This window comes from Lipophrys pholis (assembly GCF_963383615.2).
Source record: "Lipophrys pholis genome assembly, chromosome: 16".
Taxonomy (NCBI): domain Eukaryota; kingdom Metazoa; phylum Chordata; class Actinopteri; order Blenniiformes; family Blenniidae; genus Lipophrys; species Lipophrys pholis.
Genome location: NC_137634.1, coordinates 10,269,230 through 10,280,173, shown reverse-complemented (window position 1 = coordinate 10,280,173; position 10,944 = coordinate 10,269,230). Strand labels below are relative to the sequence as shown.

Sequence of the window (10,944 nt, the reverse complement as noted above, 5' to 3'; positions counted from 1 at the left end):
TGTAACACAATACACGTGGTCAGGTTGCATGCATTTCCCTTAGAGCCTCTTTATCCTGCGGTTTGAACTTTGCTAAGGCCAACAACATGTTCACAGGCGTTTACAGCAGCGACCCCTCGTGGGCATCCAAACAATGTTCATGACATTAGTTTGCATTGAGAAAGATCTTGAATTATTTTTATTTTTTTTAAATCAACTTTGACCTCTACCATTAAAGTCACTGCTGACACATGATGCACAGATGATCCTCCGACATGAAACCATTACTGCTAACTTCTGCATCGCTTTAGGTTTCCTTGAAACTGAAGTTCTACGGGGCACATACGCAAGATTGACTACAATTTGTGAGCTTGTTTTCCCTAAAACAGTGAAAATGGCGACTGCGGGCCATTTGAGTCACGATTGACTCAAATTAAGAGGCGAATGACACTAAAGGTTTTGGCATCTCTCTGTGTATTTCTGAATCATCGTTGGGATCTGACAGAAACTTCACTGTAATATTAAAGGTCCCATTGGAAGGAACCACACTGGGGGAAAGTCTGTGTATTTCTGTTGTGTCTCCGAGGTTTGACAGACTCCACCGGAGAGTAAAAGGCAGGATCTTAAGAAACGGAGCTTACTGAATGACTTCTTTATTGGTCCAACCTCTGGTTTGTGTGTCGGCAACCTGCTCGCTGCTGTTGGATCCTCATGGCTTGACAGTGCAGCTCGGCGGTGGAAAGCGTTTCCCTCTGGTCAGGTGTCTACTGAGGATCGTCTGTATCGTCAAATTTCCCAGTGAAGTGTAAGACGTGCGCTCAGTAAAGAGTGTATTTGTGTTACCGAGTCTGTTTGATCGTCTATACAACGCTCCCCCAGGAAATTGGACTGCAGCTGCAAACTGAAGTGTTTTCTTCTTCTTGAGAGATTCAAGCTTCGAGCTCAGTCCGTGCTTCAGGATGAGGAATTTCCCAAAGTCTGATCTTAAGTGGTTCAGTTATGTTCGATCATTTTTTTTCTCCTATTGTACTGTACGTCTACTTCAGACCTGCATTATTGCTGCTTTTAGTGAGACGATATATCCCGCATGTGTCATAAATGTCGTTTTGTCTCAAATGTTCAGTGTTTTTCTTCTTTTTTGTTTTCTTCCCAACGAGCGTGTTCACTGTGTTAGGCGTCATGGTATGAATAATGTTTGGAATCAAACTTACTTACCAGCTCACCGACAGATGCCTGTGGGTAGGTGGGCGTGGGGAGAGAAAGCTTGAAAGACAATGAGGATTTTAAGACTTTTTTTTATCAATTCAACAGGTTTTTTTGTTTTCATATCAAACGCTCAAATGATCGTCTCAACTGTGTTTCACATAAAGATATACTAAATAATTTCAACAAAGAAAATTTACCATCTTTTTCGACATGTAAACAGAAAAACACAAAAGTCAAAAGTCAGATATAACTTTTAGGTATTTTCCTGGTAATATTGTGCAGCCTGTTTGATAAACACCGAGTTTTAAAAAAAAAAAAACAACAAAAAAAAAAAACACCTGTACACGAAATTTACATTCCTCTAACAGTTCAACATGGCTTCAGTCTTTAGTATGTACAGTCACAGGGAACAGAAGTTCAACAAAGGAAACACGCTTCGTCTCGCTGATCTCGACGAGGGAATATCTGAAAGTAAGAGACAACACGCCGACCTTCATCATCACAAACCGAACCGCGTCTCGATTTCTGACGAGTTCAAACAAGAAAACGAGAAAAGGATTTCATTTTGTGAAAAATAAACCTGAATCGACCAAACTGGTTCTTAAGCAACAACGTAAAAGTGTTTTGTTTTTTTTCTTTCTTCAAGCTGGTTTCATTGTATATTCAAATAGACATAATTTGCAAGAGTGAGACAAACTAATTAATAAAAGCATGTATTAAACGACACAAGCCTTTGTGCTGTTGGATGAACGATGCTAAAAATTCAGGCACTCGAAGAGGATTTCTACAATATCAATGTGCTGAGAAGTGATTTGTATGACCTGGTATCGTATTCTAAAGACACGAGTGACAGTGATTTATTCCGTATCTTCCCTGTCAACACACTCAGAACCAATTGTCAGTCATGGGAGTGTGAAAACAACTGCAGGCGGAAAACTTCTGCAAAAATACTCACAGCTCTGAAATAAAGAATCTCTCAAGGAAATAAAATAAACCTCTGGAGAGCTGGACTGCAGCTCAGAGAATTATAGGAGGGGTACTTTAAAAAAAAAAAAAAAAAAAAGGACATAAGTTATGGTAAAAGGCGACGACTGTAGAGGTTTAGTGTTTGGCGGCATTAAAGATTGTAAACTCCTGTGAATCCCGCTTCTTGGCCATCTCTCCAGACTAACTGAAACGGAGGCCACGACACTCAAAACAAGCCTGAAACGCCAAATTCTCCCGGAGGAATCGCCGTTTGTTTCTTCTGATCGACTGCGAGAACATGGCTGTGCAAAATATCAAGGATCTACGTGATGATAAAACAACTGAGTCGTCTTTGATTCTACGAGAAAGAAAACAATATATATTAAGACTATATTCTGACAAGAGGTCGTCCTGAATCCTGCGCCACGGTCCTCCGACTGAAAACCTACAGCGATGTTTGTGGGACGCCGCGCCGCGCGTTTTGTTTGACGTCTTCTACAATCAAACCTGTCTGGGCTACATAAATAATTAGAATTACAACATTTGAACTTTTCAGATGCAGAGGACAAACTGTATTCGTCTGCGTCTCAAAATAAAAGGAAAATAATGTCTGGGAATTTTACAAAATGTCAAAACGACCAAGCGAATCAACGTCGACCAAAATCCAGTGATCAAATTAACATGACCTTGTGTACGTTTTGCAATTTTAGGAAATCACTTTTTACAATATTAGACACCTTTTGTCACTTTTAAAGCACTGTTCTGGTCGTCAACAGGATATTTTCACACCACAAATATTTTTTCCCCACCAGTATTCTTGTTACCAGTCTCTCCTTTGTTCCCAAGTTTGACAGACTCACAATCAATCATCTCAAAGTTTGTCAATCTTTTTTCTTTATCATTTCTTATCTGAAGAAAAGTCCTGTTGAAAAAAATTGAAATAAAATAAACAGTCTTCAGAGGGTGCAGCAAACCCTTCATGTGATCCACTGTTGTTCACGCTGTTGGCTTTGAGAAGATTCACCGTGCAGGCGGGGACTCCGACTCTACCACTTGCCCCTCTTGCTCCAGTCCTTCGGCGTGAAGTGAAGGCATTTCGAATCAATGCGCAAGTGCCTCTTCTTCATCGCCTTCTCGTGGCCGTCAACAATGTCCTCTGAGAGAGTCAGGATGTACTGACCCTAAATCCAAGGAACAACACAGTCAGCGTGTTTGACGTAATCTGCTGCTTGAGCAACGCAATTTAAACTCAATCTTCTAAATTTGATCATCGGTGGCAGTTTAACATTTCATTTAGAGTCACAACCTTCCGACTGTCATCTTTCATTATATCATTATCCTGAAACGATCTCCTCCATAAATCATTTTAGCTCAAGCTTGTTGAGTGTAAATATAGGCGAGTTGTGAAAACACCTCAAGTGTCGGCTGAATACTTGCCAGAAAATGAAATAACGCTTACTTTGTATTGCTAATTTTATAAGAATATCCTGAAACCTACATACAATTGTAAAAATCTAACTTAATCTGAGTTTTTGATCATTGCTGTGTTTTCTCCAAGAAGTTCTCACAGTGAGAAGAGCGCCAGTTTGACTCCAGGTTCGGGGGCTCGCTGTGTGGAGTTGACAAGCTCTCCTTTCTCTCTCTCTGTACAAAAATGTGGATTTGAGGTCGTTTGTGAGATAAAAACTGCTGTTAGGTGTGAATGTGTGAGTTTGTGTCTCTGGTCCGGGTCGTACCACTGAGTCTGTACTCAAAGTCATCTGGACCTCGTGACCTCGAATCAGATGATGTGATATGATGATGATGGATTTATTTATGTGGCTATAATTGCTGGATTATAAGTTATTTACTCTTATGTATGACCTCAACATCCTGATACATGACTAATGACTAGAGAATGCTGAATTTACAACACAAAAACCCCCCCAAAACAAATCGACAGTTAAATTGTCATCACGGTTTTTATAAACTGAATTTGTCCTGAGAGATATTTTCATATTCAACAGAGGTGGATGTCTGAACTGTTCCACTGCACACTGGACTCACCTTGTAATAGTTGATTAAGTTGAGGTACTGAAGCGTTGAAATAACATCTTCTTTCTTTACACTTGTGATCTCACTGATCTCGCTGCACAGGAAGGAAAAAGCAAAGGAGCATTTTTAGTTTAGTGATTCTCTGAAAACGGAATGAAGAAGAAGAAGAAGAAAAAAAAAAACACGTCTCATACTTGATGGTGATTTGCGGCCTTTCTCCGTTGTCGGGCTTCAGGTCCATGAGAATTTCCAAGATGGTCTGAGACCAGTAGGAGCGATACGACAAGAGGCCCAGGTCAGAGAGCGGCTTCTCTGGAGTGCCTGTCTTCCCTTCTACCTTGGAAAGCTCATAACCTGGAAAAGGTGAACAGATCACAATAAATTTGTGGTAAAAAAAAAACCAGAAGTATTCAACGATGTCAATGATAGAAAAACATGAACTCACTGAACTCGATGAGCAGTTTGCCGTAACCTCTTCGCTGGTAAGGAGGCAAAGTGAGGATGCAGGCAACGTTATAGTCTTCAGTTGATTCTTTTTCCTGCACACAGGAATCAAAAGTTACTCCTGGTTAGACTGAGGACTGGTTCCAAGAGACGATGAAAAGTCTAAATGTGCACAATAAACCCAGAGTCCTTTGCAGACTATTAGTACCTTAGAGAAGTAGCCCACTATGTGAAACCCTTTGGAGTCGTACTCCGTCATTACGTAGAAAAGGAAAGGGTCTGTGTCGTAATACAAAGTTTTGTGGTCCAGGAAACACTTTGCAAGTAAACACAGGTTCTGGGAATAATTCTGGAGGAAAAAAAACAAACAAAAACCCACAAGATATGAGTCAATCATAATTACATCAACAGCAGAAATACTGAGAGGAGATAAAAGACGCGGTTACTGACTTTGTTTTTCCTGCCGTCAATCTCAAAGAAGGAGATGGTGCCTTTGCGGTAGATCTCGTTGCCTGGAGGATGTCTTAGATTACATTTGGTCTGCAAGAAAATCATAAAACAGGCTTACAGATATTTGAAACACTCATAAACAGCAAGAAAATTACAAATAATAAAAGAAATACTTCTTACAGCGTGTTGATCCAAAGAGTTTCTTACCAAATGTCTCTGCAGACATTTGAGGCTTTTGAGATACTTGAGACAGAATTCACAGAGGTAGAGGATAGGAAGGGCAGTGAGTTCCTGCGGGTACGGCGAGAAGTACCAGGGCTTCAGGCGGTGCCGTCCCAGCTCTATGCACTCAATGTTTTTCATGCGCGTGACGATGTCGTCGTGGCTGCGGTCGGACACCAGACTGCCCGTCATGCGGGGCGCAGACGGGATGCCGTCAGAACTGTCCTGCGAGTCCTGGAGGCAAACAATCACGTTTACACACTTCTTTCTGAATTTGGACGGCAACACACAATCCAATAATAAGAAATGAAACTGACCTCTGGCGGTGGTAGAAAGACGCTGGCACTTTGAGGGTTGTTATACTGCAAAACCTTTATCATCTAGCAGAAAGAAAAGACACAGAAACACAGGCTTGTTGAAACTAACGAGGAGAACAAAGTGATTCTCAGTTACACTGCACTGAAGGAGTGCTTGAAAGCAACAGTCGTAGTTTTAGTAGCGACTGGAGGTAGTAGATGTTAGACCAGGGATGAGGCATGAAAGGGACGCAAATACAAACATGGAGTGCGTGACCTTAACCTTCAAAAATAATAATAAAATATATCCTCATATCAGGTGTAAACATGTCTCCTGTGTGAACCAGTATGATGCCATTGTCTGTTCAGGCTCGTCACATCGGGACACACTATTTTAATGTCAGTTCATTTTGTTTACGTCTGAAATGTAATAATAAAATATTACATTTAACTCCACAATTTCCTTTTGTTTTTAATTTAATAGCCCAGTGTCAGCTGAGAAAGACGACAGACCCCAGAACAATACTGCAGAAACACTGAGTTTAAAAGATGAATGATTGACCCTTCATCTGTAATGTTGAGCCACTTCAACACTCATATCAGCATTAGAATGGGGACGTCGTAATGAAAACTGAATTTTAACGAGAACTGAAACTAGAGACCAAGATAAACACGTTTTTAAAACACACAAAAATGGAACCTGCAAAAAAATTTATAGAAGGGATGAGGAATGTTTTGCACTTTCCATAATGTTAATTGTTAGTTATAAAATAACAACCCAACACAAAGAAAACACTTGAGACTCATCAACACGTCACAAACAGCCGGGAGATGCAACAAGCAACGTCTGACTTTAAACTGACAATCAGGACACACACACACAAAGGAAATGTTTTAGAAGAAATTACTTTCTTTTAATACTCGGGTTGAAACTCCTGAGTATAAATACAAGAGAAGCATCCCTCTTTTATTAAGAGAAAATTAAAGGACAACAGGGATTCTTCACCCTCCTCAATACATTTGAATTTATAAAAAAACAAAACATAAAACCCTATCTGTGGCACCTATGTGTTGTTGTTTTGACTTATATTGTGATCAAGGAACGTTCTTTGTGCAGTTGCTGTGTTAAAATGGAAATGAGTTAGTCTCCCGTTGTACAGAACAATGATCCAGTAACTCTATCCTTGTATTTTAGTTTAAGTGCTCATAAAAACTATAAAACATGGATCTAACAAAGTAGTTAAAATAAACTGTCCTTACAAGTGAATTATACGAGTGTCACTCACCTCATCATTTCCCCCACAGTTAGCCTTCCGTTTCCTCCCGGGCTGAGCAGGGATGATTCGTCTGGCGTTGCCGTTCTGTCATTGGAAAGTTTTTTATGAGCAAATGAGGAAAAGGCTCAAACAGGAGATGAAACGAGGGATGTTCTTTTACCGTTGTGAGCGAGGAGAGCTGGTCATGGTCTTGGTCGCGGGACTTGTAGGGGGTCGTCTCTCTCACCACAGGGAAAACAGCCGCCTGAGGGGCTTCTGCTGGAGTTGACAGGGTGGTCACGGGGGCGGCCGGGGATACCTGAGCTGGCACGGGGACGGGCTCCACCTTCCTCTTCTGCAGCAAACACATATGGTCAGACATGTGGCTCACAATCAGCAGACACAAACCAAACAATGAATCACACATTTGTCTTGGTTGTTTGGCCTGACCGGAGGCATCTGATTGATTGTTATTTAAAAAAAAAAAAAAAAAAGACAAATATGTCATGAATGAAAGCTGGGAGCGCTAGTTTTGCCTCATGAACAAGTGTCTTGTTACATCATTAGTTTTTACACTGACGAGAGCCAAAACTGTGTTGAATAGCCACAGCAAATCAAATTGAAAAGGTTTTTTCCAATCGTAGGTTTTATTTGTCCAATATGAAGTAAACCCTTTTTAAACCTGGTATTAAGATGTGATGAGCACAGGCCAGACTTCAGGAGTCCGATGAACCTTCAACACTTGTTTACTTTAATGTTGTTTACAGGCAAAGCTACATGTTCTTTGTGGTGCCATCGTCATGTCATATAATGTTCTACATTTTAATTCAACACTTGCTGAAAATAAAAGCTTGTTGTGGAATCCATGACTACACAACATGTTACAACAAAGACCCTCTGAAGAGCTGAGATATGTTCCAGTGTAAACATAACATATCATCCACACAACTGGATCAACATCGTGGCACTATTTGTCTGCAGTCCTGTGCAGATTCAGCCCACAGTGATCACATTGGACAGATTTTAACAACAGGTTTATAAGAGGTCTTCGGTCATGTCTGGAATGGGTATATTGAACTTGTACCGGCGTGGGCAGGGTTTTGCCTCTGGAAGGAGCTGTGGCAGTTTGTAGGTTGAGATCTAGACTCTTCCTCTGAATCGAACAGAAAGGAAGAGAAGGGAGAGGATTAACCAACAGTCACATTCACCCTCAGGCTGTAACTCAGCGTCTCAACACACACACACACACACACACACACACACACACACACACACACACACACACACACACACACACACACACACACACACACACACACACACACACACACACACACACACACACACACACACACACACACACACACACACACACACACACACACACACACACACACACACACACACACACACACACACACACCTGACACGGCTACTGGAAAAAAGTGTGTGTGTGTCATTTCAATAGATGGTTAGTAGTGGACTGATTGGATATCAACATGTTTTAACTTTAAAATGCTTTGCCAAGTTATCTTTCTAAAAATCGTGATTTGAAGTGCAAAAACTGCATTTCCTGTTGGTAGAGTTGAACAGAGCAGGTAAAACAAAACATCAAATAATTTGTTAAAAGGCTTTTAGTTCAGATGGTTGTAGTAATGAGCAGTAATCACATATGTTAAATCTTCAATCATTATCAACATTATCATATAATTACACTGTACACACGATCAACATCTTTTGGGGATTTTGCAGCAGAACAAAAGAAGTATTAATCAAATCTCCCTCCTTTTGTCCACTGATCACTGCCACATTAACTTTTACTACGACATAGTTGCTTTAGCATCTGTCAACAAACTTAAAATAAACTTTGCGCTGACCTTGTATTAAGCTACACTAACAATGCAAAAGCTGCTCAATCTGATTGTTTTGTTGCCATGCTTAAAGCCCTGACAAATATTTCACACTCACCACCACTTCTCGCTCTGGAGAGCTGGGACGGGAACCTGGAAGACCGTTCTTGGTTGGCGTTTTAGCTTCTTTCTTAGGAAACTGAAGCTTCTTCATGTCCAGCCTGTCCGATGTGACCCATTCGTCCAGGCGCTTGTTGACTTCAGACAGAAGACATTTTACACTGTTGTGATGTTTGTGTGATGCAATTCAGACAGACTGACAGTGGGGAATGATTGGATGGAGAATAAATCGATTCAAACATTTTTGTTATTGTATTTCATTTCTAAAACACGAAGCGCTTTATCGCCTTAATTCCACCTTGACATCAGGCAGAAGTGGAACGACGACAGAAATGGTCGTCTCTGTAGTTTCCAAACCAACCCTAATAGGTCTAATAATCAACTCGTGGTGTAAGCAGTACTGCACACACTTGTTAATAAGTCATGGCTGGAGCGAAACCAGCGAGGCAGGAGATCTGTGTGACAATACAAGTTTACGTAACAGCCAGGTAGCACTGGTGTGTTGCGTCTGTGTCTCATTCCCGGTGTTCTAACAGTGATTAATCCATTACTTTTTGTTGTCTTTTTCTCCCTAAAAATATTATTCTCTTATTCATAAAAACAACACTCGGTCCACAAAACAGTTTTTCTGAATATGAACCTTGTAAAAGAGGGTAATTTAATGTTTTCTCATGATTATAGGGATCTTATGTTCAGACCAATAAGGTAAATCATGATTCCTATCACAGATAATAAAAGAGAGAAAAATCAAAAGCAAGCAAAAAACACAAACTTTACTTACAGTCGATGTAGTGAACATAGAAGAGCTTTCTCGAGGACACTTCCTTCACGCTGAGAATTTCTGCCAAAGCTGTGAAAAGTAGAACATGAGCAAAAACTTTCTATATTATTTTGATGTGAACACTACAAAAACACACTGAGCTGTGTGGATCACAATAGCATTTGTTTATTGACCCATTTGTTTAATGCTGCGAGACAACTTGTCCCACGGAGACGATAAAACATCCTTGATGTTTGTGTTTACCTTCTCAGACCTTCAAAATTAAAGTGTCTAGTGTGACAAGAAAATTTGTTCTGACAAGCTGTGAACAAACCCTGCATGTATAGGGCCTAAAAGTCCAAATGACTCTAAGTGACGTTTATTATACCGACGGCAATATAACAGGCAATTTTGAAGTTTTAAAATAGTATGACTGAAAACTGTCACGTTTATATCAGGCTGGTTTAAACTAAAGTGATACCGTTTGTCTAATAGAGGAAACTCGGTTCTTGGAGGTAGAAAATGTTGAACCGATACTGATAAATGATGTTCTGGATTTGTAAACATCAGTCTGATGTCACATGGTTCTCGCCTCCTTCATGATAATAAATTGTGACTTTTAAGATCCTGTCACTGGGGGCTTTCTGGCAATATATGTGAGTGAATAAAAGTGTCTCGAACAGAGTCGAGGATGAAGCTGGGAGGCAGGGTGTCAGAGCATGTGTCCTCGGAGTGTTTACAGCTCCTCACGAGAGGCCGCGGCTCCCTAACAACAGCTGAGGCGCGTTGCTAGCGTTAGCTTAGCATCGGGGGAAAAAAAAAAAAACGGACAACACTCACGCCACTCGTCTTCGTGTTCTTGGTTTTTGCGAAGAACGGGAAGGCGACAGCCCTCGACGATCTCGACCTGTACAAAACAACGCGTTAATGGTAGCCATGAAACCAACCAGTGTCCGTAAAATAACGTAATATATTTGGAAAACGTACCGATGATGAGTTGTCCGCCATTTTCGTCATCTGTGAGAGCAGGAGCGGGGTGTTGTGGGAAAATGCCGGTCCGCGACAAAGACGATACAAACGTCAAGATGAGTCAGTTGAAACAAACCAACATCGTAAAACCAACCCGGAAGAAGGCAGGTCAAAACACATCGTATCACAACAATATAGCAACACAACAATTATTATTCCAGACAAGACATTTAATTTTGCTTCATTTTGCCATTACAGTAGTAATCTGGAAGATACAATATTCAGTTTAACAAAATTTGTTTTTTTTATGACCTTCTTATGGTTTATTTATTCTGCTTCAGTACATTGGAGCTATTATACACTCACCCCTTACAAAGACTACTGGCCACTAA

The 10,944-nt window shown here is 40.6% G+C and overlaps 1 protein-coding gene across 2 annotated transcripts; it reads right to left on the bottom strand.

Moving 5' to 3' along the window:
* Positions 1–1,256: 1,256 nt before the first annotated feature.
* LOC308121730 (histone acetyltransferase KAT5-like) lies at positions 1,257–10,601 on the bottom strand (the record flags this gene model as incomplete). Of its 2 annotated transcripts, none has more annotated exons than XM_080483166.1 (15): positions 1,257–3,332; positions 4,198–4,279; positions 4,380–4,539; positions 4,631–4,724; positions 4,838–4,978; positions 5,080–5,169; positions 5,260–5,535; positions 5,619–5,681; positions 6,884–6,958; positions 7,035–7,208; positions 7,938–8,006; positions 8,822–8,961; positions 9,605–9,673; positions 10,424–10,490; positions 10,571–10,601. In XM_080483166.1, the coding sequence occupies 15 exons, from the start codon at positions 10,598–10,600 to the stop codon at positions 3,198–3,200; spliced, it is 1,665 nt and encodes a 554-aa protein (XP_080339292.1). In that variant the 3' UTR covers positions 1,257–3,197. The 2 variants fall into 2 exon arrangements, with proteins under 2 accessions (XP_080339292.1, XP_080339293.1); XM_080483167.1 differs by having other exon boundaries at positions 5,287–5,535; positions 10,571–10,600.
* Between the last annotated feature and the right edge of the window lie 343 nt (positions 10,602–10,944).